This window comes from Pseudophryne corroboree, chromosome 4, assembly GCF_028390025.1.
Source record: "Pseudophryne corroboree isolate aPseCor3 chromosome 4, aPseCor3.hap2, whole genome shotgun sequence".
NCBI lineage: Eukaryota > Metazoa > Chordata > Amphibia > Anura > Myobatrachidae > Pseudophryne > Pseudophryne corroboree.
This window is the reverse complement of record NC_086447.1, coordinates 328,609,180-328,636,207: the sequence shown is the minus strand read 5'-3', so window position 1 is coordinate 328,636,207 and position 27,028 is coordinate 328,609,180. Positions and strand designations below refer to the sequence as shown.

Below are 27,028 nucleotides of genomic sequence, written 5' to 3'. Positions count from 1 at the left end.
ATTACGATAATAATCCCAATTTCCATCTCTCTTGTCAATGTTGCAGGTTTTTGGAGAGTGCCTAGAACATTGATTGGACGGGATGTACTAAAGCAAAAATGCCTTAATAACCCAGTTTTCTGTGTATTTACCACTTCCCAAATGTTCTAACCCCTGATGTCAGTGCTGCAACGTGGAGGGTAACGCCAGCTTTGCCCCATAGAAGACTATGGGCTTCTTTCCGCATTCCTAGCAACGAGTGATAATTGGATCACTCCCAGCACTCCCCGTGCCTGCCACTTGACTCACATGCGCAGATGGACTCCCGGGTAAAAAAACAACACTGGTCACAAAGAATAGCTTAGCGGGAGAGCTATACTTTGTGATACTAATCGCTTATGTTAGTACATATGCAATTAGTATGGATGCGATGTGTGGTGGGATGTACCGAGGAAGGATAGTATATCCCATAGTGTCCTTATTTTTCCTGTAATAGCCTCACACTGAATGATAGTGACATGGAGTAACAACAGCTCTGTAGCCTCCTACTTGTGGAACTGATGGATGCAGCTCCTCCATGTTGGTGTGGGGCTGGGCTAGATGTCACACTTCCAAGAAAAGAAAAAAATGCTGCCCTTCCCACTGCTCCACTCACGGTAAAAAGAGGGGGTCTGGCATCACCTGAGAGTGGCGGAGCCCAAGGGGTCTAGGCAGGGGATCAGATGGAGAGGGTCAACTCCCAGTAGCAGAACATTTACCTTTGCCTCTTAGACATAACTGTGGAGGTGGCTGTGATTAGGAGTACAAAAAAGAAGTGCAATCTTTCCGATTGCTACTCACAGCACTCACAGCTCCCCTCCATAGCATCACACAGCCCCAGTTTTTGACCAGGGCTGTGAGATAATCCACCAGGATATGGGAAAATGACTGTGAGGAGGGAAAATTATTAAAATTGCCAGAAGTTTGCTGTAATTCATAGCAATTTGTAAACACATTTTGGGGCTGCCCCAGTGACTCCTAAAATGCTATGGCAGCTGCGACAGTTTAGGCTACCAAGTTCCGTGCCACTGTTGTACCAGCAGTGCCTCACTGCGCATGTGCAACCTAAGGAGCAGGACTAGGAGTACGAAGCTAAATGGATCTGTCTTCACACTCCAGGAGCTTATTCCATCGGAATGAGCCTGCTGTCACAATCTAGTTTCCAGAACGTGATAAATGGTTCAAACTCAACATCCCCATCATCATTGTTTATGGACAGCAGTGTACTCCGATTCTGCCATTAATGCAGGAGATACTTAATTTGTTGATAATAATGTGGAAACATTTTTTTTTATCATGATCAATGCAGTGAAGAGGGTTTACAAATAGGCCCCTAAACAATTTGCTTCTATAGAGTCTCATTCCCATTCGTACACATTAAAGTTTCATAAATGTAAAAGATTAATATACATTTATTTGAAACAAAGTTATCATGCAATGAGTTTTATTCCCAGTCATTAGTCTCATTGAAGGACATTTTAGTCAGCAATTTTAGGGCTTCTTATGAAGAACATGGCAGAGAACATCAGCTTGCACTGATCCTAATGCTGGTCCTCACCTATACAGGGGAATTCAAGTGTTTTGTGCGTCAGCGGGAACTAGATGGCGCCTCATCGAGCAATTCTTGCTCCATTCAAACCTGCACAGCCGCCAGCATTGACGTTACTGTTATGTTGTTCCATCATTTTGACGGGCTGATAACTAGTATAAATATAATGTTATATTTGCAGATGGATGGCGGTCATTAGATCGACATGAGTTAGGTCAACATACATTGGGTCGACCACGTTTGGTCGATGTGAGTTAGGTCGACATGATCACTAGGTCGACATGGTCATTAGGTTGATAAGGAAAAAGGTCGACTTGGAAAAAGGGCGTTGTTCACAATTTTTATTTTTTGACCTTTTTTCATACTTAACGATCCACGTGGACTAGAATTGAGAACAGTAGTCTGTGCAGAGTGCAGCGAGGCACCGTGCCCTCACTCGCCATGCGAGAGGTTATGGTGCACTAACTGGGGTTACCCATCACTTTTCGAAGGAAACGACACCAAAAAAAGTTACAAAATTCATGTCGCCCTAGCACATGTCGACCTAATAACCATGTCGACCTAGTGATCATGTTGACCTAATGCATGTCGACCAAACATGGTCAACCCAATGTATGTCGACCAAACGTGGTCAACCCAATGTATGTCGACCTAATGAACAGCACCCTTTGCCGATACAGATGGGTCCACGGTTATCTTGACAAGTTTTCTGCACCTAGGCACAACATGACTTTATAGCATAAACCCTTCATCTATTGTTCTCAACTGCAATACAATACAGAGAACAATACAGCAGGGGATTAAGTCATTACAACAGGGGCTTAAGTCCGACTGGCCAGTCTCAGTTAATCCTATTAAAGGTCAAGATAAATGTGGACCCATTTGTATGCTCTATATTTCCTTGATTATATGGCTCCATATTTACTGCCAGCACTAATTATTTTGCCTTAACTATTTCAGGAAGTTAGTGTGTGGATATAACACAATCGAAGTTGAAATTGCTCCAATTTGGAAACTCTTCATTTATAAGGTAAATATTACTAGTACAAGACCTGAATCAGCAAAAGTCAGTTACTGATATCATAAAAGTGAAGAAAACAAAGAAGGGAAACAGTCAATCATAAAAGAGAGAGCATTAGTAGAGAAGATATGTGAATGATATGTGAAAAGCAAGTCAAAGAATATTGTAAGAAGAAAGTAATAGATAGACTCCACGGGTTCTATTCCACTCTATGGGTGTCGTGGAGACCCACGAGTGGGTATAGTCCCTATTGGTCAGCATGCCGACTATCGGGATTGTGAGGGGGCGGGCTTGTCGGGGAGGTTGTGTGACCGGCGGTCTCCTGACCGCTGGTCACATAACTACATCCGGTACTGATACCCCTACTTATGTACTTTTTCCTGTATTGTGCATCTTATTTGTACTATCATAGCCTGATACAAAGTTACTTATAGTGTTAGGCACACTAGATCAGTACTGTAATCACAAAGTTATTTGTATAAAGTCACAGATTAAGCATAACGATACATAGACCTAAGTCTTTTGTCTATAGATGTATGTGGGCACATCTGTACAGTAAACATGTTCTCAATAGCTTTATTCATACATGTTATTTTAGTTGGAGGAGGAGTCACTTAGGTTTAGGTTGCTATAAAAAAACAAAACAAAAAATCCTATCCTTTCCAGAGAAATAATGCCCCATACACACAGGGTGACTAGTGTCTGTGTGTTAAGTGTTCTAGGGGGTGATTCCGACTTGATCGTAGCTGTGCTAAATTTAGCTATGATCAGGAACACAAACATGCGGGGCGATGCCCAGCACAGGGCTAGCCCACCCTGCATGTCAGTCCCTGTCCCGTAGCAGAAGTCCAAAAGCATCGCACAGCAGCGATGCTTTTGCATTTCAGGAGTAGCTCACGGCCAGAGCAGCTTTTGCGTGCTGGCTGGGAGCTACTCGTCACTGCCTGGGTCACAGCAGCTGTGTGTGATGTCACGCAGTCGCTGCAGCCTGCCCCCCGCACGGTCTGGCCACGCCTGCATTGGCCGGAGCACACCAACAAAACGGCGGCCAAATGCTGCCGTGCCGCCCCCTCCCGCCCAGCGACCATCTCTGCCTGTCAATCAGGCAGAGGCGATCGCTAGGCAATGACAGCTGTCAGCTGTCAGCCATGCATCGGCGCACTGCATCGCTGGTGCCTGCTCAGTTCTGACCTGATCGTTGCGCTGCAAAGAACTGCAGTGAGTGATCAGGTCAGAATGACCCCCCTAGTTGGCACAGATAGCTCAGCACACATCGCTATACACCCCTATACACACAGCGATGTGTGCTGAGCGATCTGTGATAACCAGTGTTTTTTTAAGCATTCTAGGCGATCTTACTAGATTTATACTGCATGCATGAATGATCTTAGCCAGCAATAGCAACATTGCGGGGCCGCACATCGCTATCGCTATGGGGCACACCATAATTTCTAAGCAATCTAGTCAGATCTAGAGATGAGCGGGTCCGGTTCCCTGAGAACCGAACCCCCCCCTGAACTTCACTACCCGAGCCTTAATCCCAGTCAGGCTTGGGTTTTCCCACCTGACTTGGAAACCAGAATGAGGCAAAACGTCATCATCCGCTGTCGGATTCTCATGGGGTTTGGATTCCATATAAGGAGCCGCGCGTCGCCGCCATTTTCACTCTGGCATTGGAGAGTGTCCTGCATCAGTTCAGTGGTAGTGTCTTGTGCTGCATCAGTCCAGTCACAGTGGTTGTGTCCTCTGCTGCCATATGTTCAGTGTTGCTGTATAAGTCCAGTCCAGTGGTGCTGTATCAATCCAGTGGTGGTGTCTTGTGTTGCATCAGTCCAGTCACAGTGCTGGTGTCCTCTGCTGCCATATGTCCAGTGCTGCTGTATAAATCCAGTCCATTTCAGTGGTGCTGTGTTGTCCTGCATCATTACAGTGGTACTGCCGTATAAATCCAGTGGTACTGCCGTATAATTCCAGTAGTACTGTTGTATAATTCCAGTGATACTGCCGTAAAATTCCAGTGATCCTGCTGTATAATTCCAATGGTACTGGCGTATAAATCCAGTGATACCGCCGTATAATTCCAGTGGTACTGGCATATAAATCCAGTCCAGTGATACTGCTGTGTATGTCCAGTGGTACTGCAGTATAATTCCAGTGGTACTGCCGTATAATTCCAGTGATCCTGCCGTACAACTCCAGTTGTACTAGCGTATAATTCTAGCGGTACTAGTGTATAAATCCACTCCAGTGATACTGCCGTAAATGTCCAGTGGTACTGCCATATAAGTCCAGTGGTACTGCTGCATAATTCCAGTGGCACTGCCGTATAATTCAAGTGATCCTACCGTATAACTCCAGTTGTACTAGCGTATAATTCTAGCGGTACTGGTGTATAAATCAACTCCAGTGATACTGCCATATATGTCCAGTGGTACTGCCATATAAGTCCAGTGGTACTGTCATATAATTCCAGTGGCACTGCCGTATAATTCCAGTGAGAAAAAGATATGTATACCAGCGCTGGCTGAACAGATTAATCAGTTAAAATAAATTAAAATGATAAGGATGGTTTGCTCTATGTAAAAAGGTAACAATTTATTAGCATATCACATGTAACAAATCTAAAAAGAAGGAATTCCTATTGCCAAAAGGTGGTGATAAAACTTAGATATATCTTATCTAGATAAAAGTTTCATGGATTTCACATTCTCCTGTATTAGAATTGTCCATTCCTAAAGGCTAGGACAGCCTCCCTTTGTGCATTCACTGTAATGGGTAAATAATTACCAGATCCCCACGTTGGTAAGCATCAGTGTTGGAACAAGTCCATTTGTAGCTGTAGGGGTAGAGTAGACCGATTTGATGATAGGTTCCAGTGATGGGAGAGAGGAAGCTGGATTATACCAGTGAAACGCGTTGAGCTTACTCTACCCATCTGGACTTCATTCTCCAAACCGGCCCGCAAAGCCTTGTCATCCTTCGGCACAATTTGGACTTCTCTCCCATCACTGGACCCTATCATCAAATCGGTCTACTCTACCCCTACAGCTACAAATGGACTTGTTCCAACGCTGATGCTTACCAACGTGGGGATCTGGTAATTATTTACCCATTACAGTGAATGCACAAAGGGAGGCTGTCCTAGCCTTTAGGAATGGACAATTCTAATACAAGAGAATGTGAAATCCATGAAACTTTTATCTAGATAAGATATATCTAAGTTTATCGCCACCTTGTGGCAATAGGAATACCTTCTTTTTAGATTTGTTACATGTGATATGCTAATAAATTGTTACCTTTTTAAATAGAGCAAACCATCCTTATCATTTTAATTTATTTTAACTGATTAATCTGTTCAGCCAGCGCTGGTATACATATCTTTTTCTCTATTGTTTAGTTTTGAGGAATTGACCTTCCTCTTACCTGCTGCTGTTGGTCGCGCACCTGCTTATTTATTATTATGTATAATTCCAGTGATACTGCTGTATAATTCCAGTGGTTCTGCCATATCAGTACAGTCCAGTGGTGCTGCCATATAAGTTCAGTGGTGTTGTCCTGTGCTGTATATTATTTACTACAAATAAAGGGGTTATTAATATTTAATCCAAATAATTTTCACAGGGTTTGCCCTGTGTGGTGTAGAGGTATGCTCTCCTGTGCCGCATATTGTTATATAACTCCAGAATAATAATGGAGAACAAAAATGTGGAGGATAAAATAGGGAAAGATCAAGAACTACTTCCTCCTAGTGCTGAAGATGCTGCCACTAGTCATGACATAGATGAGGAAATGCCATCAACATCGTCTGCTAAGGCCGATGCCCAATGTCATAGTAGAGGGCATGTCAAATCCAAAAAGCCAAAGTTCAGTAAAATGACCCCAAAAAATAAATTTAAATGGTCTGAGAAGAAACATAAACTTGCCAATATGCCATTTACAACACGGAATGGCAAGGAACGGCTAAGGCCCTGGCCTATGTTCATGACTAGTGGTTCAGCTTCACATGACGATGGTAGCCCTCATACTCACGCTAAAAAAATGAAAAGAGTTAAGCTGGCAGAAGCACAGCAAAGAACTGTGCGTTCTAAGATGGTATCACAAATCCGCAAGGAGAGTCCAAGTGTGTCAGCGGTTGCGATGCCTGACCTTCCCAATACTAAATGGGAAGAGGTGGCTTGTTCCATCATTTGCATGTCCCCTAAAAGTGCTGGAAGTAGCACCCACAGTCCAGTTTCTGATATTCAAATTGAAGATGTCACTGTTGAAGTACACCAGGATGAGGATATGGGTGTTGCTGGCACTGAGGAGGAAGTTGATGAGGAGGATTCTGATGGTGATGTGGTTTGTTTAAATCAGGCACTGGGGGAGACACCTGTTGTCGGTGGGATGAATAAGCCCATTGTGATTGTAACCCTAATAATAGTATATTATGCACTACTAGACTATTAGTGTAATGTGCCTCGGGTGGAAGGGTGCCGAAGGATGACAAGGCTTTGCGGGCTGGATTGGAGAATGAAGTCCAGATGGGTAGAGTAAGCTCAACGCGTTTCACTGGTATAATCCAGCTTCCTCTCTCCCATCACTGGACCCTATCATCAAATCGGTCTACTCTACCCCTACAGCTACAAATGGACTTGTTCCAACGCTGATGCTTACCAACGTGGGGATCTGGTAATTATTTACCCATTACAGTGAATGCACAAAGGGAGGCTGTCCTAGCCTTTAGGAATGGACAATTCTAATACAGGAGAATGTGAAATCCATGAAACTTTTATCTAGATAAGATATATCTAAGTTTTATCTAAGCTTATCTGAAGGTTTTGATTTGATATAAATTACAGTGCTGGCCTGGGACAGCAGACAATTCTTCTTTGACTCTCCATACTAAGGGGGTCATTCCGAGTTGATCGCTAGCTGCTTTCAGTCGCTGCGCAGCAATCAGACAAAAAATTGGCACTTCTACGCATGCGTATGCGGCGCAACGTGCACGCGTGTCGTACTATTACAACGAACGATATAGTTTCACACATGGTCTAGCAAAGCATTTCAGTCGCACTGCTGGCCGCAGAGTGATTGACAGGAAGTGGGCGTTTCTGGGTGTCAACTGAAAGTTTTCAGGGAGTGTTCGGAAAAACGCAGGCATGCCAGGAAAAACGCAGGCGTGGCTGGGCGAACGCAGGGTATGTTCATGACAACAAAACAGGAACTGAATAGTCTGAAGTGATCGCAAGTGCTGAGTAGGTCTGAAGCTACTCTGAAACTGCACAAAATAATTTTGTAGCTGCTCTGCGATCCTTTCGTTCGCACTTCTGCTAAGCTAAAATACACACCCAGTGGGAGGCGGCATAGCGTTTGCACGGCTGCTCAAAACTGCTAGCGAGTGAACAACTTGGAATGACCCCCTAAGTACACTATTAACGTGAGTAATTAAATGAGATAATATTTAATTTGAATAAAGTAATATAAAATTTCACAGATTGTAATAGACAGGAAATACAATTAAAGGGTCACACTTTCCCTTCTAATCCTACCACAAGGCTTATACAACTTACCTGCATGCAATACAAAAATGACCTTTACCTCTAAGGTAGCTACCTGAGTTCACCTTTGACTAAAAAATATAATCCAAGGTGAACGCCTGGGTTATTAAATCAAATATCATGCATGGCATACCATCTCATATGCATATGTGAGTTTAACTTATGGCTCCATAATAATTACAAATAGGCCTATGCACATTAATTTATGTATTAACGTTAAGTATAAACTAGCTGTTCTCTTATCACTTAACACACTTTTCTGTAGGAATTCATGTAGGTGCTGAATGTGCTCAGTTAATGTCAACTTAAAATATCCATCTACACTCAGCTTGCAGTATATCCGCAAAAGGATACTTATGTCCAGTACACTTGCTTAAGATCTATGCAATCACTTGTGCTGCTTGTAGTCTGGCAGGTTTCCACAAGATGAAATACTATACTTTGCCAGGCAACATATGTTTCAGTATTGTGTCTCTTCCTATTGTTGCTATTTTGACTAGGCTGTCTGGCAGGGTTCCCAGAGTGGAAAGGTAACTTTGTTTAGCAAATACTGAAACTGTCTCAATAAATGTTATAAATGGTCTTGTTTTACTTGTCCGACAGCACTTATAATGGTTTCCTTATCTGCTCCATACAGCACAATGCCCAGACGTGTGTAAAAGCTGGTATACACGGGCTCAGCACACATCTCTCCCTCCGCTCAGCACAGTGCGATGTGTTGCAGAGCGATGCGGGGGAGGACGGGGGGGCGCTCATTTCACCCAGCGGGTGAAATGAGCGACGTGCTAGATTGGCCTGCATGCAGGCTCAATCTAGCACCAGCGATAGCGATGCGCAGGGCCGCACATCGCTATCGCTGTGGGGGGTACACAGTGCCGGCGGAACCCGCTCAGCGAAGGGATGCAGTGCAGGTAGGCGCCAGGCAGGAGAGGCGCTCTAACTGCTCTGCATCCCTTCACTGCACCGTTGTTGTCGGCTGCCGCTGCGCCTACCACTGTACAAGCAGCGGCAGCCGGCAGCCTGGATCGCGGATCTTCTGTCCCCCCCACTCCTGCCCCGCCGCTGATGTCTCATCCTCCCCTCCTGTGTCAGCGCTGTGACGCTAGTAAGGGGAGGTGTGGGGGCAGGACCAGCAAAGGACAGCTTCGGGAGCAGAGAGCTGCAGTCACTGCTGACTGCAGTTCTGCCAGGAGCCACTAGGTGCCCCCATCTGTATGGATGGAGCCATCTCATCACAGGACTCAGAAACAGAAGAGACTGCCCGGGACCAGTACAGAGGAACTAAAGTGAGTTTTCTTTTTATGTGTGATTGTCTATCTATCTATCTATCTATCTATCTATCTATCTATCTATCTATCTATCTATCTATCTATCTATCTATTTATCTATCTATGTGTCTGTCTATTATCTATCTACGTGTCTGCCTATTATCTATCTATTTATCTATGTGTCTGTCGATCTATCCATCTTTCTATCTCATATCTGGGGGAGTGTATGCGAGATTCAAGTGGCCTAAGGGACCTTTTATGACAGGGGGAGGAGGCACGACACAAGGGGGAGGAGCTAGGCCAGCGGGATAGGTCCTCTACTATCCACACCACCAACTATTACCTATAGTAATCTGGTGGTGAGCGGAGCGGAGCGAGCGTACTTTTCGGGGGTACCCTGTTCGGCCGTAGCTCCTCCCCCTAGTGACGTGTCTCCTCCCCTAGTGACTCCGATTTAGAACCAACCATTTTAGCATAGCAGGGCTGCGATCGCTTGTGCAGCCCTGCTATGCTAAAAAAAAGTTTAAAGCAAAACAAGACCAGACCTGCAGCTACTCCCCAGTGCGACGGATCTAGCGATGATGTTCCCGGCTGTGACGTCAGACATCCGCCCCCCAAACGCCTGGATCCGCCTGCGTTGGACTCACCACACCTGGAAAACGGTGAGTATCCGCCCCAGAACGCCTCCTGCCTGTCCGTCCTCTTGCGATCGCCTATGCAATCACATTTCTCGCTGGCGACGTCGCTTCCCGGTGACGGCCGTCGCCAGGCAACACTGAGCATGCACAATGCGGCTGGCGCGCATGCGCAATTCCGACCCGTTTGCACTGCAGCGAAGAACCGATGCGTGCGAACAGGTCGGAATGACCCCCAGTGTGCGGTGTAATGTGAACAAGATTGTGCTACTTTATGGAGTGATTTTAATTGGTACTATTGTGTGGCTACACCCCACCCGCTTCTTGCGGCGTGTGACTTCGGTGCGCACTGTCCCTTTATTAAGTATGGGAGAGAGGGCGCAAATTTATAGTTTGCAGGGAGGCGCCGAACACCCTTGCACCGGCCCTGGGGGTACACATGAGTGATCTGTGCTTAAAATCTAAGCAATCTAGTCAGATTGCTTAGATTTTAAGCATGGATCTCTCCGTGAGTACCCCCCTTAAGTCTTGTACATAGATGACAATTAAGCTTGCCTTTGTTATAGGTGTAAGTTTCTACTGTAAAAGCTCTTAGCAGCTATTAAGCTGCAGCCAATTCTGTGTCCTTTATGAGACCAGCTGACTATAAATATGCAAGTGTCTATAGCTGTGAGTGTAAGTTTCTGTTCTCACCCACTCATGACTGATCGTGCTGATGCTCAGTCCCTCACTGGATCTCTCGTCTCCCCGCTCTAGGTGAAGCTGTCTCTGAGCCCTCCCTCAATTGTCGTCTCTAGGGCTGGGCACTTCTGTCACTTCTGTCCCTCAGCTCCGCTACGCTTCACCTCTCAATAAGGCTTTTCCTCACTTGGCATTAACATCTAAGGTAGCCTCAGCGCTCCTGTTTAATGTTTACAGCAGGCAGCTATTGGAGGCAGAGATACCCTTGATGTGCCCAGCCTATGCATAGAAAGCAGCCTCATCAGCATCACCGCTACCCACTCAATGTTTACAGCAGTTATAAGTAGTGATGAGCGGGTTCGGTTCCTCGGAATCCGAACCCCCCCGAACTTCACCCATTTTACACGGGTCCGAGGCAGACTCGGATTCTCCCGTATGGCTCGGTTAACCCGAGCGCGCCCGAACGTCATCATCCCGCTGTCGGATTCTCGCGAGATTCGGATTCTATATAAGGAGCCGCGCGTCGCCGCCATTTTTCACTTGTGCATTGGAAATGATAGTGAGAGGACGTGGCTGGCGTCCTCTCACTTTGTTTCAGGGGGCTGCAAATATCTTTATTCTGAGGACCAGCAGTATTATAGGAGTACAGTGCAGAGTTTTGCTGACCAGTGACCACCAGTATTATACGTTCTCTGCCTCAAAAACGCTCCATATCTGTGCTCAGTGTGCTGCATATATCTGTGCTCACACTGCTTTATTGTGGGGACTGGGGACCAGCAGTATTATATAGGAGGAGTACAGTGCAGAGTTTTGCTGACCAGTGACCACCAGTATTATACGTTCTCTGCCTCAAAAACGCTCCATATCTGTGCTCAGTGTGCTGCATATATCTGTGCTCACACTGCTTTATTGTGGGGACTGGGGACCAGCAGTATTATATAGGAGGAGTACAGTGCAGAGTTTTGCTGACCAGTGACCACCAGTATTATACGTTCTCTGCCTCAAAAACGCTCCATATCTGTGCTCAGTGTGCTGCATATATCTGTGCTCACACTGCTTTATTGTGGGGACTGGGGACCAGCAGTATTATATAGGAGGAGTACAGTGCAGAGTTTTGCTGACCAGTGACCACCAGTATTATACATTCTCTGCCTGAAAAATGCTCCACATCTGTGCTCAGTGTGCTGCATATATCTGTGCTCACACTGCTTTATTGTGGGGACAGGGGACCAGCAGTATTATATAGGAGGAGTACAGTGCAGCGTTTTGCTGACCAGTGACCACCAGTATTATAGGTTCTCTGCCTAAAAAAACGCTCCATATTTGTGCTGCATTGTAGTATATAGTAGGAGTACAGTGCATAATTTTGCTGACCACCAGTATATAATATATAGGAGTACGGTACAGAAGGCCACTGCTCTACCTACCTCTGTGTCGTCAAGTATACTATCCATCCATACCTGTGGTGCATTTCAGTTTTGCACAGTTTGCTGACCACCAGTATATAATATATAGCAGTACGGTACAGTAGGCCACTGCTCTACCTACCTCTGTGTCGTCAAGTATACTATCCATCCATACCTGTGGTGCATGCTGACCACCAGTATATAATATATAGCAGTACGGTACAGTAGGCCACTGCTCTACCTACCTCTGTGTCGTCAAGTATACTATCCATCCATATATGTGGTGCATTTCAGTTTTGCACCGTTTGCTGACCACCAGTATATAATATATAGCAGTACGGTACAGTAGGCCACTGCTCTACCTACCTCTGTGTCGTCAAGTATACTATCCATCCATACCTGTGGTGCATTTCAGTTTTGCACAGTTTGCTGACCACCAGTATATAATATATAGCAGTACGGTACAGTAGGACACTGCTCTACCTACCTCTGTGTCATCAAGTATACTATCCATCCATACCTGTGGTGCATTTCAGTGTTGCACAGTTTGCTGACCACCAGTATATAACATATAGCAGTACGGTACAGTAGACCACTGCTCTACCTACCTCTGTGTCGTCAAGTATACTATCCATCCATACCTGTGGTGCATTTCAGTTTTGCACAGTTTGCTGACCACCAGTATATAATATATAGCAGTACGGTACAGTAGGCCACTGCTCTACCTACCTCTGTGTCGTCAAGTATACTATCCATCCATACATGTGGTGCATTTCAGTTTTGCACCGTTTGCTGACCACCAGTATATAATATATAGCAGTACGGTACAGTAGGCCACTGCTCTACCTACCTCTGTGTCGTCAAGTATACTATCCATCCATACCTGTGGTGCATTTCAGTTTTGCACAGTTTGCTGACCACCAGTATATAACATATAGCAGTACGGTACAGTAGACCACTGCTCTACCTACCTCTGTGTCGTCAAGTATACTATCCATCCATACCTGTGGTGCATTTCAGTTTTGCACAGTTTGCTGACCACCAGTATATAATATATAGCAGTACGGTACAGTAGGCCACTGCTCTACCTACCTCTGTGTCGTCAAGTATACTATCCATCCATACATGTGGTGCATTTCAGTTTTGCACCGTTTGCTGACCACCAGTATATAATATATAGCAGTACGGTACAGTAGGCCACTGCTCTACCTACCTCTGTGTCATCAAGTATACTATCCATCCATACCTGTTGTGCATTTCAGTGTTGCACAGTTTGCTGACCACCAGTATATAACATATAGCAGTACGGTACAGTAGACCACTGCTCTACCTACCTCTGTGTCGTCAAGTATACTATCCATCCATACCTGTGGTGCATTTCAGTTTTGCACAGTTTGCTGACCACCAGTATATAATATATAGCAGTACGGTACAGTAGGCCACTGCTCTACCTACCTCTGTGTCGTCAAGTATACTATCCATCCATACCTGTGGTGCATTTCAGTTGTGCGCAGTATGTAGTAGGCCACTGCTATTGATACTGGCATATAATTCCACACATTAAAGAATGGAGAACAAAAATGTGGAGGGTAAAATAGGGAAAGATCAAGATCCACTTCCACCTCGTGCTGAAGCTGCTGCCACTAGTCATGGCCGAGACGATGAAATGCCATCAACGTCGTCTGCCAAGGCCGAGGCCCAATGTCATAGTAGAGAGCATGTAAAATCCATAAAACAAATGTTCAGTAAAATGACCCAAAAATCTAAATTAAAAGCATCTGAGGAGAAGCGTAAACTTGCCAATATTCCATGTACGACACGGAGTGGCAAGAAACGGCTGAGGCCCTGGCCTATGTTCATGGCTAGTGGTTCAGCTTCACATCAGGATGGAAGCACTCATCCTCTCGCTAGAAAAATGAAAATACTTAAGCTGGCAAAAGCACAGCAAAGAACTGTGCGTTCTTCTAAATCACAAATCCCCAAGGAGAGTCCAATTGTGTCGGCTGCGATGCCTGACTTTCCCAACACTGGAAGGGAAAAGGCGGCGCCTTCCACCATTTGCACGCCCCCTGCAAGTGCTGGAAGGAGCACCCGCAGTCCAGTTCCTGATAGTCAAATTGAAGATGTCACTGTTGAAGTACACCAGGATGAGTATATGGGTGTTGCTGGCGCTGAGGAGGAAATTGACAAGGAGGATTCTGATGGTGAGGTGGTTTGTTTAAGTCAGGCACCCGGGGAGACCTATTGTCCGTGGGATGAATATGGCCATTGACATGCCTGGTCAAATTACAAAAAAAATCACCTCTTCGGTGTGGAATTATTTTAACACAAATGCGGACAACAGGTGTCAAGCCGTGTGTTGCCTTTGTCAAGCTGTAATAAGTAGGGGTAAGGACGTTAACCACCTCGGAACATCCTCCCTTATACGTCACCTGCAGCGCATTCATCATAAGTCAGTGACAAGTTCAAAAACTTTGGATGACAGCGGAAGCAGTCCACTGACCACTAAATCCCTTCCTCTTGTAACCAAGGTCCTGCAAACCACACCACCAACTCCCTCAGTGTCAATTTCCTCCTTACACAGGAAAGCCAATAGTCCTGCAGGCCATGTCACTGGCAAGTCTGACGAGTCCTCTCCTGCCTGGGATTCCTCAGAGGCATCCTTGAGTGTAACGCCTACTGCTGCTGGCACTGCTGTTGTTGCTGCTGGGAGTCGATTGTCATCCCAGAGTGGAAGTCGGAAGACCACTTGTACTACTTCCAGTAAGCAATTGACTGTTCAACAGTCCTTTGCGAGGAAGATGAAATATCACAGCAGTCATCCTGCTGCAAAGCGGATAACTCAGGCCTTGGCAGCCTGGGTGGTGAGAAACGTGTTTCCGTTATCCACCGTTAATTCACAGGCAACTACAGACTTGATTGAGGTACTGTGTCCCAGGTACCAAATAGCATCTTGGTTCCATTTCTCTAGGCAGGCGATACCGAAAATGAACACAGACCTCAGAAAAAGAGTCACCAGTGTCCTAAAAAATGCAGTTGTACCCAATGTCCACTTAACCACGGACATGTGGACAAGTGGAGCAGGGCAGACTCAGGACTATATGACTGTGACAGCCCACTGGGTAGATGTATTGCCTCCCGCAGCAAGAACAGCAGCGGCAGCACCAGTAGCAGCATCTCGCAAGCGCCAACTCGTTCCTAGGCAGGCTACGCTTTGTATCACCGCTTTTCAGAAGAGGCACACAGCTGACAACCTTTTATGGAAACTGAGGAACTTCATCGCAGAATGGCTTACCCCAAATGGACTCTCCTGGGGATTTGTGACATCGGACAACGCCAGCAATATTGTGCGTGCATTACATCTGGGCAAATTCCAGCACGTCCCATGTTTTGCACATACATTGAATTTGGTTGTGCAGAATTATTTAAAAAACGACAGGGGCGTGCAAGAGATGCTGTCGGTGGCCCGAAGAATTGCGGGCCACTTTTCGGCATTCAGCCACCGCGTGCCGAAGACTGGAGCACCAGCAAACACTCCTGAACCTGCACTGCCATCATCTGAAGCAAGAGAGGTGGTAACGAGGTGGAATTCAACCCTCTATATGCTTCAGAGGATGGAGGAGCAGCAAAAGGCCATTCAAGCCTATACATCTCCCTACGATATAGGCAAAGGACTCAAGCGCAGTGGAGAATGATTTCAACTTGTGCAAGTTTCTGCAACCCTTTGAACTTGCCACACGTGAAGTCAGTTCAGACACTGCCAGCCTGAGTCAGGTCATTCCCCTCATCAGGCTTTTGCAGAAGAAGCTGGAGACATTTAAGGAGGTGCTAAAACAGAGCGATTCCGCTAGGCATGGGGGACTTGTGGATGGAGCCCTTAATTCGCTTAACCAGGATTCACGGGTGGTCAATCTGTTGAAATCAGAGCACTACATTTTGGCCACCGTGCTCGATCCTATATTTAAAACCTACGTTGTATCTCTCTTTCCGGCAGACACAAGTCTGCAGAGGTTCAAAGACCTGCTGGTGAGAAAATTGTCAAGTCAAGCGGAACGTGACCCGTCAACAGCTGCTCCTTCACATTCTCCCGCAACTGGGGGTGCGAGGAATAGGCTAAGAATTCCGAGCCCACCCGCTGGCGGTGATGCAGGGCAGTCTGGAGCGAGTGCTGACATCTGGTCCGGACTGAAGGACCTGCCAACGATTACTGACATGTCGTCTACTGTCACTGCATATGATTCTCTCACCATTGAAAGAATGGTGGAGGATTATATGAGTGACCGCATCCAAGTAGGCACGTCAGACAGTCCGTACGTAAACTGGCAGGAAAAAGAGGCAATTTGGAGGCCCTTGCAGAAACTGGCTTTATTTTACCTAAGTTGCCCCCCCTCCAGTGTGTACTCCGAAAGAGTGTTTAGTGCAGCCGCTCACCTTGTCAGCAATCGGCATACAAGGTTACTTCCAGAAAATGTGGAGAAGATGATGTTCATCAAAATGAATTATAATCAATTCCTCCGTGGAGACATTCACCAGCAATTGCCTCCAGAAAGTACACAGGGACCTGAGATGGTGGATTCCAGTGGGGACGAATTAATAATCTGTGAGGAGGGGGATGTACACAGTGAAAGGGGTGAGGAATCGGACGATGAGGAGGAGGTGGACATCTTGCCTCTGTAGAGCCAGTTTGTGCAAGGAGAGATTGATTGCTTCTTTTTTGGTGGGGGCCCAAACCAACCAGTCATTTCAGTCACAGTTGTGTGGCAGACCCTGTCGCTGAAATGATGGGTTTGTTAAAGTGTGCATGTCCTGTTTATACAACATAAGGGTGGGTGGGAGGGCCCGAGGACAATTCCATCTTGCACCTCTTTTTTCTTTCATTTTTCTTTGCATCATGTGCTGTTTGGGGACTATTTTTTTGAAGTGCCATCCTGCCTGACACTGCAGTGCCACTCCTAGATGGGCCAGGTGTTTGTGTCGGCCACTTGGGTCACTTAGCTTAGCCATCCAGCGACCACAGTGCACCTCTTTTTTTCTTTGCATCATGTGCTGTTTGGGGACTATTTTTTAAATCGACCATCCTGTCTGACACTGCAGTGCCACTCCTAGATGGGCCAGGTGTTTGTGTCGGCCTCTTGGGTCGCTTAACTTAGTCATCCAACGACCTCGGTGCAAATTTTAGGACTAAAAATAATAGTGTGAGGTGTGAGGTGTTCAGAATAGACTGGAAATGAGTGGAAATTATGGTTATTGGGGTTAATAATACTATGGGATCAAACTGACCCCCAAATTCTATGATTTAAGCTGTTTTTGAGGGTTTTTTGTAAAAAACACCCGAATCCAAAACACACCCGAATCCGACAAAAAAATGTCAGGGAGGTTTTGCCAAAACACGTCCAAATCCAAAACACGGCCACGGAACCAAATCCAAAACTAAAACACAAAACCCGAAAAATGTCCGGTGCACATCACTAGTTATAAGTGGCAGCAGGATCAGCATCAGAAAGTATTCCAGCATACAGGTGTGCATACAAAGCAGTGGTCTCAGTCACCCTCCTGCTCGCTCAATGTTTACAGCTGTGTGAGCGGCAGGGGTATAGACATCAACTTCACTACCCGTCTGTGCAGCCCTGCTTAGGCTTCTGCTCGGTGCCGGCACAGTCCTGAAGCTCATCCTCCGCCCAATGTTACAGCTAGACGGCGGCGGGGATGGCATCCAGGAACTGTACACTCTCCGAGGGATCTGTAGACTGCTGATCAGCTCTGAGGAGCCCACTTTTAAGTCTCTCACTACTGAGGCTTGCGCTGACCGGCATACCTCTATTGGTGGCCTCTCGTCCCCGGCGCTAATCAGTGCGTCTCTCCATCTCCAGCGGCTCGCAGTCAGTACAGCGGGCGCGTGGGACCCTGCTTTCCGCCCAGCATACTGTTACCAACGCGGCACGTGGAAGCAGGTTGGTAGCTCGAGGATTGTTCTTGCCTCCCTTGCAGGCTATCTCCATTGGGCTTGAAGCGGCACGCGAGGACTTCTGACAGACTCCAGCTGTAAGTCTGTCATGTCAGCTGATCACTTGTCTAGTGCTCTAAACCTATATGCTGACTACTACCTACATTGGGCATGCCTCATTTTATACAAAAACATAAATGAATTTCAACTTTACATTTAAATTAAATTAATTAATGTTAGAAGAGCATTTTACTATTGTACCTCATGTACTATGTATATATTTCAGTATATTTCCACAATAAATTATTATTATTAAATTAATAACCATATATTTTTATATTATAAATATATATTTATCTACTATTTATTTATTTATTTATTTATTTATTACATGGCTACAGGATGCCTGGGCAAAATACCAAAAAAGCCACCTCTTTGGTGTGGAATTATTTCTCCACAAATCTGGACAACAGGTGTCAAGCCATGTCTTGCCTCTGTCAATCTGTAATAAGTAGGGGTAAGGATGTTAACCACCTAAGAACATCCTCCCTTATACGTCACCTGCAGTGCATTCATCATAAGTCAGTGTCAAATTGTGAAACTTTGGGTAAGAGCGTAAGCAGTCCACTGACACCTAAATCCCTTCTTCCTCTTGTACCCAAGCTCCTGCAAGCCACACCACCAATTCCCTCAACGTCAACTTCCTTCTCAGTTAGGAACATCAGTAGTCCTGCTGGTCATGTCCCTGGCAAGACTGACGAGTCCTATCCTAGCCGGGATTCCTCGGGAGGATCCTTGAGTGATATGCCTACTGCTGCTGTTGCTGCCGCCGCTGCAGTTGTTGCTGCTGGGAGTCGATCATCATCCCAGAGGGGAAGTCGGAAGACCACTTGTACTACTTCAACTAAGCAATTGACTGTCCAACAGTCCTTTGTGAGAAGATGAAATATGACAGCAGTTATCCTGTTGCAAAGCGGATAACTGAGGCCTTGACACTTGTGTTGGTGCTAGACGTGCGTCCGGTATCCACTATTAGTGCAGTGGGATTTAGACAATTGATGGAGGTATTGTGTACCCGGTACCAAATCCCATCTAGGTTCCACTTCACTAGGCAGGCGATACCAAGAATGTACAGAGACGTCAGAAAGAGTGTCCTCAGTGTCCTAAAAAATGTAGTTGTACCCACTGTCCATTTAATCACAGACATGTGGACAAGTGGAACAGGGCAAACTAAGGACTATATGACTGTGACAGCCCACTGGGTAGATGTATTGCCTCCCGCAGCAACAACAACAGCAGCGGCACCAGTAGCAGCATCTCGCAAACGCCAACTTGTTCCTAGGCAGGCTACACTATATATCACAGCTTTCCATAAGAGGAAAACCGCTGACAACCTCTTACGGAAACTGAGGGACATCATCACACAATGGCTTACCCCAATTAGACTCTCCTGGGGATTTGTGATATCGAACAACGCCACCAATATTGTGTGTGCATTACATCTGGGAAAATTCTAGCACGTCCCATGTTTTGCACATACATTTAATTGTATTCCATCTTACACCTCTTTTTCTTCTTTGAATCATGTGCTGTTTGGGGACTAGTTTTTTAAAGTGCCATCCTGTCTGACACTGCCCTACAAGTTCAGGGATACTCTAGTATAAGTCCAGAGGTAGTGCCGTGTAAGTCCAGTCCAGTGGTGCTGTCTTGTACTGCATCAGTCCAGTGGTGGTGTCTTGTGCTGCATAAGTCCACTGGTGGTGTCCTGTGCTGTATATTATTTACACTAAATAAAAGGCTTATATACTGTACATTACTTATATTATTATCCAAATACATTTTACAGGGTTTGCCCTGTATGGTGTAGGGGTACGCTCTCCTGTGCCACCAATATTGTGCATGTATTACATCTAGGCAAATTCCAGCACGTCCCATGTTGTTTGTTCCGCACACTTGTTTCGCTTAGCTTAGTCATACAGCTACCTCATTGCACCTCTTTTTCTTCTTTTCATGATGTGCTGTTTGGGGCCTAGTTTTTTTAAGTGCCTGTCTGCCATTGCAGTGTCACTCCTAGATGGGCCAGGTGTTTGTGCCGCACACTTGTGTCACTTAGCTTAACCATCCAGCTACCTAATTGCACCTCTTTTTCTTCTTTGCATCATGTGCTGTTTGGGGCCTATTTTTTAAATCTGCCACCATGTCTGACACTGCAGTGCCACTCCTAGATGGGCCAGGTGTTTGTGCCGCACACTTGTGTCGCTTAACTTAGCCATCCAGCTACTGTACCTCATTGCCACTCTTTTTCTTCTTTGCATCATGTGCTGTTTGGGGCCTATTTTTTAAATCTGCCATCCTGTCTGCCACTGCAGTGCCACTCCTAGATGGGCCAGGTGTTTGTGCCGCACACGTGTATCGCATAGCTTAGTCATCCAGCCACCTTGGTGCAACCTTTTGGCCTAAAAACAATATTGTGAGTTGTGAGGTGTTCACAATAGACTAGAAATGAGTGGAAATAAATATTATTGAGGTTAATAATACCGTAGGATCAAAATTACCCCCAAATTATGTGATTTTAGCTGTTATTATGTTTTTTTCAAAAATCATCCAGATCCAAAACCAAAACCAAAACATGAAAGGGTGGTTTTGGCAAAACCAATCCAGATCCAAAACATGAGCAGGGAATTAGAACCAAAACCAACACATGAAAAGTGCCCGCCGCACATCTCTAGTCAGATCACTTACAAAATAGGTAAAAATCGCTCCGTGTGTACCCCCGATAAGGTTGCATTTGCAATATTGATCATACTACAAAATTAAATCTGTCTATAAATCTGTTCCTAACCACCATCAGTGAAGGTTATCAGCAGGGGCAGAACTACATCAGTAAGAGCATCTACTTCAGAGATAATTCAGCTGCTGTGGAACTACATATCCCTTCATGCCCTGCCACAGTTTTAGCAGGTCCTAATAGCAAACCTGTCACAGGCCATGCTGGGATGTGTAGTACCACATCTTCTGGAGGGCTGCATGTTGAATACCCTTGGATTGTACTATAAAATTAGAAGGTGACAAGTGATGTTAAACTTTTTATTGTAAAATTCAGTGGCATAGGACTGATCAAATTATTCTCTATTTATATGCATTCATTTTAACTACTGTTTTCTTTACACAGGTGTTAGATTTGCTATATATGTACCAGTTCTTTGCTATTACCCTTATGTTTGTTGAAAGCTATCTGGGATTTGGCATTGCCATTCTGCTATTATGCACCTGCAACATAACTTTATCACTCATAGAACTACGAAAGGTAATTTATTAATTTTTTTGCCAACTTCTACTTAAATCCTGGGAATACTAATTATATCAATATTGTATTTTCCAAATTCTTTCATTTATTACATTGTTATCTTATTAGTGGCACATGCAGGGGAGGTTTCTGAGTGCCCAGAATCAAACTCCTCCGATGAGCCACATATTTTTTTTCAGAGACAGAAACAACTGTATCTTCGTCTCAGCAAAAGTCATGCCCGAGTTCAAAGCAGATGAGTAGCAAAAGTCATGCCCGAGTTCAAAGCAGATGAGTAGCAAAAGTCGTGCCCGAGTTCAAAGCAGATGAGTAGCAAAAGTCGTGCCCGAGTTCAAAGCTGATTGGCAGAGCTCTCAGCATGCCCAGTCACAGCAGCAGCTCCCCCGACCTCACAGTAGCCACCAACCTCAGTCCATTACATGAACTTTGTCTCACCCCCTGGCCTAACTCCATGCAGCTGCAGTGTGATATGTCTTCTCAGCTTACCCAGTGCTGCCACATGGCTTCAGTATCTCAGCTCTGGGTCTCTCTACTGTGGAAGGGGTGGGTGGAAAGTAGTAGATATATGGCCTCCTCACTGTTGTTTAGGTGTGTGTGTGTGTGTGTGTGTGTGTGTGTGTGTGTGTGTGTGTGTGTGTGTGTGTGTATATATATATATATATATATATATATAGAGCGAAAGCGGCATTCTAGAGACTTGAGAAAAGTGATTACATAATATATAATATGTGAATGGGAAAAATACACCCAGTGTATTTGTGTTGTAGTTTTTTATATATTTTTTTAAAAGAATGCCAAGTTCAGTGCTGATTATCCTCGTTGTGACCATGGGGGTCATTCAGACCTGATCGCTCGCTAGCTATTTTTTGCACTCCCAGAAAACGGTCAGTTGCCACCCACAAATGCCCTCTTTCTGTCAATCTCCTTGCGATTGGCTGTGCGAATGGATTCTTCGTAAAATCCATCGCACAGCAAGGATCCGCTTTGCACCCGTACAATGCGCCTGTACACTGCAGTGCATAAACATGCGCAGTTTTGACCTGATCGCTGCACAGCAAAAAAATTGTGCGTGTGATCAGGTCTGAATGACCCCCCATGTATCTATGCACCAGAGATCAGGCACCTGCAAGAGATACGGCTACTGGCAGGAATATCTATGTGCCTCACTCCCTGCAGGTTACCATTCTTCATGTCCTGTCTGTAGTCAGCCTGAATTAGCCTGATCCTTCTGGGTATGGGTTGTCAAAGTCAGAAAAATATCATGACGCACACTGCCATATTTGCACCTCATGCGTGTCCCCGCTGCGAGTGCATGAGCTCTCCCGTGCGTGCGCATACTCGCTGTTGCGTGCACCCGCAGGCGCACGGTGTGCGCATTTACGGTAGAGTTTATGTGCATCTAGCGGGCGACTCGTTCGTAACATATTTTAACTATATAATGTATTTTGTAGATTATGGTCCCTTTGATAGAATCCGAAAGTTTAGTTAATGTAGCATGTTCATAGACAAAGAGATCCCTCTTTGTTTGATACGAAGGGTCAGACAAGGGTTATACAGTGGTGTTTAGTATCCATCGGAAGAGTATTTAATTAGCAATATTCCGGTGTTGGTTTGAAGCAGATTAATCGCTCGTGCGAATAGTTATGGACATAAGAAGTTTATGGACATTTACTATTATTTGCACTTTATTATCCATGCGGCGGGAAACCTAGTTTCCCACCCACCTGAGCAGTTGGAAATAGTCACAGCCCACCTGTATGAATCAACCTATGACCTTTTGTTATAATGCGAAGACGAATTCCTGTGTCCAATGAACAATAAGAATATAGGGACCTTTGTACTGTATTATGGCCCTCATTCCAAGTTGATCGCTCGCAAGGCGAATTTAGCAGAGTTGCTCACGCTAAGCCTACGCCTACTGAGAGTGTATCTTAGCTTCTTAAAATTGCGACCGATGTATTCGCAATATTGCGATTACAAACTACTTAGCAGTTTCAGAGTAGCTTCAGACTTACTCGGCATCTGCGATCAGTTCAGTGCTTGTCGTTCCTGGTTTGACGTCATAAACACACTCAGCGTTCGCCCAGACACTCCTCCGTTTCTCCGGCCACTCCTGCGTTTTTTCCGGAAACGGTAGCGTTTTTATCCACACGCCCCGAAAACGCCGTGTTTCCGCCCAGTAACACCCATTTCCTGTCAATCACACTACGATCGCCGGAGCGAATAAAAAGCCGTGAGTAAAAATACTATCTTCATTGTAAAATTACTTGGCGCAGTCGCAGTGCGATTATTGCGCATGCGTACTAAGCGGAATTTCACTGCGATGCGATGAAAATTACCGAGCGAACGACTCGGAATGAGGGCCTATGTGTAGGGTATAAAAGGACAAGCCACTCTGGGCCAGCTCTCTATTCTCTTCAACGGTTCTCATTGCTGATAATCGGGAGCTGGATATCCAGAGGCGCATGCGATTGTTTCCCTTGAGCGTAAGTTTCTCCGCAACCATATTGCCTTTGTTATTGTGAGCCATATTTCTCTCTCTCTCTTCTCCTCTTTCTCTCTCTTTCTCTTAAGTGTTATTGTACTGTTATGTGTATTTCATGTGTAGTTTTCTGGTTAGGTGGTCAATGTTATTTTGGTAGTGTATGACTTGTATTGTATTATTCTTTTGCAAACAGAACGTTCATATAAGGTGTTAGAACCTAATACCGGTATCTGTGTATTTATTATATTTCTAAGTATTCTCAGAGCGTCGGAGACGCTCGTACAGTTTCCAAGTTAATAAGGTTACACTGTGTTACATTTACACCCTATCACTGCACCAAGGTTTATTGCATAAATACATTGTTTATGGTATAGTTATAAAGGTTTAACATTGTGAGCATCAGCGCCGCTTGTGATCTCCTCGTGGTCCCAAGCGTCCGCTACGCTCGTAGCATATCATTACGTTAGTCGGCAGCCTATAGCGTGCCTGCCTGTGATCTCTTGGCCGTAAGCGAACGTGACGCTCGAGCGTCTCGACTACGGCTAAGCGATTGTTACGCAACGTGCGTACCCTTACGGTATACCATACGCCAATAGCGTACAGTGTTCTTTCACCTTTTAGAGGGTTTTAAGTAAGATAAATATTAGGCTTTATCAGGGTCGTTGGGTCGACCCAACTTAGATCGACACTCATTAGGTCGACCACTGAAGGTCGACATTGCCATTATGTCAGCATGCATTGGGTCGACATGGGAGTTAGGTTGACATGTACTAGGTCAACAGGTCAAAAGGTCGACATGAGGTTTTCAACTGTTTTTGATGCCGTTTTCTCTGTAAAGTGATGGGGAACCCAAATTAGTGCACCATGAACCCTCGCATGGCTCGCTTTGCTCACTATGCTTCGGGCAAGATGCCTCGCTTTGCTCGGCACAGATTACCATTCCAATCATAGTCCACGTGGATCATTAAGTATGAAAATATCCAAAAAATGAAAAAAAAAATGTGAACAACTCATGTCAACCTTTTGACCTGTCGACCTAGTACATGTTGACTTAACGGCCGTGACCCGATCCTTCTCTTCCCATTATGCCTCTCCGGACATAAGGAGGCACATGTCAGACAAGAACATATCTTATGCTAAACAAACAGCTTTGCTCCAGCACTCCAGTGTATACTGTATATACTGTATATTAGTTTAAGTTACATTTTATGCAATTTTTATTATTATTTATAGCAATCTTCAAAGCTTCATCATTTGGTCAAAGCTCATAATAATATGAAGGTGACTGTCTATCAAAGAGATGGTGGTATGTATACAAATTGCTTTCAATAATAACATTAATTTCCTAATTGTTATTTAAATAAGTAAATTCTTTTCCCAGTTACTCAAATCTGCTCACTACATAACAGCTAACTATTTCCCCACAGGAGAGTAGGAAATATAAGCAAAAAAGCTCCCAATGGTAAAATTATGGTGGTGGTCAACTAGGGATCAACATATGTTGAAAACTCACCATGTGGAGTTGGTGTTTCAAATCTAAATCCCAAAAACAGATTGTGCATTTGGTAATGTAATGGGCCCTTCAGACTGGGCGATACGGCAGACGGGCGACCCGGCGGCGGGAGGGAGGTGATGGGGGGAGTGAAGTTTTTTCACTCCCCCATCACCCGGCTCCATATCAGTGCATGCAAATATGGACGAGATTGTCCATATTCGCCTGCATGCACAAGCGAAGGGACAATAACGATGAATGAGCACAGGGCCGCGCATCGTTCGTCGTTGGTGCCTCCACACTGAAAGATATGAACGGTATCTCGTTCATTAATGAACGAGATTGTTCATAACATTCACTGGTATCGACCAGTGTGTAGGGCCCTTAAGACATTGTCAACATATTGCCTTGAAAAATGAAATCATATTCTTGCAAGACATTGATGTTTGCCAATTTTTCATGACATGTTCAATATCTTAAGGAACGTGCAGTATTATTACTGTACTAATGCTGTCATCATGGCCAGAACTATTGAGGGTCAAAACACAAAAGGGCTGATGCAGAGTTAGTAGCAAAATGGGCATAATTTACTTCCAAAAAACGTAAAGCATGTAAATATAGCGTAATTCCACATGTGCACACAGCACGATGTGCCAATATATTATTAGATATATTGTCCGTCAGCTGTGCTGCAGGGCCAATGCGATATGTCTGTGAACGATGGCGTTCACAGACACATCGTTCATGCACACTGGCCGAGGGACCCGCAATATATCGGCCGCTCAATAGAACTAATTGTTTGCACCTTAACAACCAAGGTTTTAGTGATATCCATGCTTGAGCACAAGTGGCTTAATCAGTACCTCAGTTATTTTGATTTAACCATCTGTGCTGAAGCCTGGATATCACTAAAACCTGCACCATTAGCAGAGCCAGCCCTAGGCATAGGCAAACTAGGTAATTGCCTAGGGCATTTGGAATACCTAGAGGCACAAGCAGCTTCTGCTGATTAAAATGATATGCAGTATGCCTATATTTGTGTGTGACTGCGGCTCTATCTGCATAGGAAATGCATTACTAATTGCAGCACTATGTGTATAAGGTGTACTACAGTACTTGTGTCATAGCATACAGAAAGGGCACTACTGTGTGATCTAATGTGAATGAAGAGCAATATGGTATGGTGTAATGTGAATAAGGAGCACTACTGTGAGGAGTAACGTGGTACTACTGTGTGATGTAAAGTGAATAAGAGACACTACTGCATGATATAATGTGAATAAAGTTGCAGTACTGGGTGGCGTAATTTCAACTGGGGTTATTATTGTGTGGCCATGCCCCTTTCCAGCAAGAAGACACCCTGTGTATTGAGCTGTGCACCGAATGTGCACACTGTTCCTATTTAAAATATAGGGGGTAGGATCTCCAAAATGAGGACTGCTATGGGTGAGGGGTGATGGTGCTGGGAAAGGGGTACAGGGTCAGAGGCGGAACTAGCGTCTGTGCAAGTGGGCACCAGCCAAAATCTTGCCTAGGGCATCATATTGGTTAGGGCCGGCTCTGACCGTTTGTATATCTTGAGGTCTGAGGTTGGGAATGCTTGTTTTAAAAGATCCATAAATGGCACTCATAATATCAGTTCTGATGCTGTGAGGACACCTGGAAAACATGCACTGTTAAGG

At 45.1% G+C, this 27,028-nt stretch overlaps 1 protein-coding gene across 1 annotated transcript in view; it reads left to right on the top strand.

The window, feature by feature from the left end:
- The window catches only part of LOC134909485 (probable cation-transporting ATPase 13A5), a 109,233-nt gene that overhangs the window by 14,933 nt on the left and 67,272 nt on the right, over window positions 1–27,028 (top strand). Inside the window, exons 6-8 of the mRNA XM_063916409.1 lie at window positions 2,528–2,597; window positions 21,235–21,369; window positions 25,088–25,160. Coding sequence (XP_063772479.1) covers window positions 2,528–2,597; window positions 21,235–21,369; window positions 25,088–25,160 — 278 coding nt within the window. The remainder of the gene's footprint in view (window positions 1–2,527; window positions 2,598–21,234; window positions 21,370–25,087; window positions 25,161–27,028) is intronic.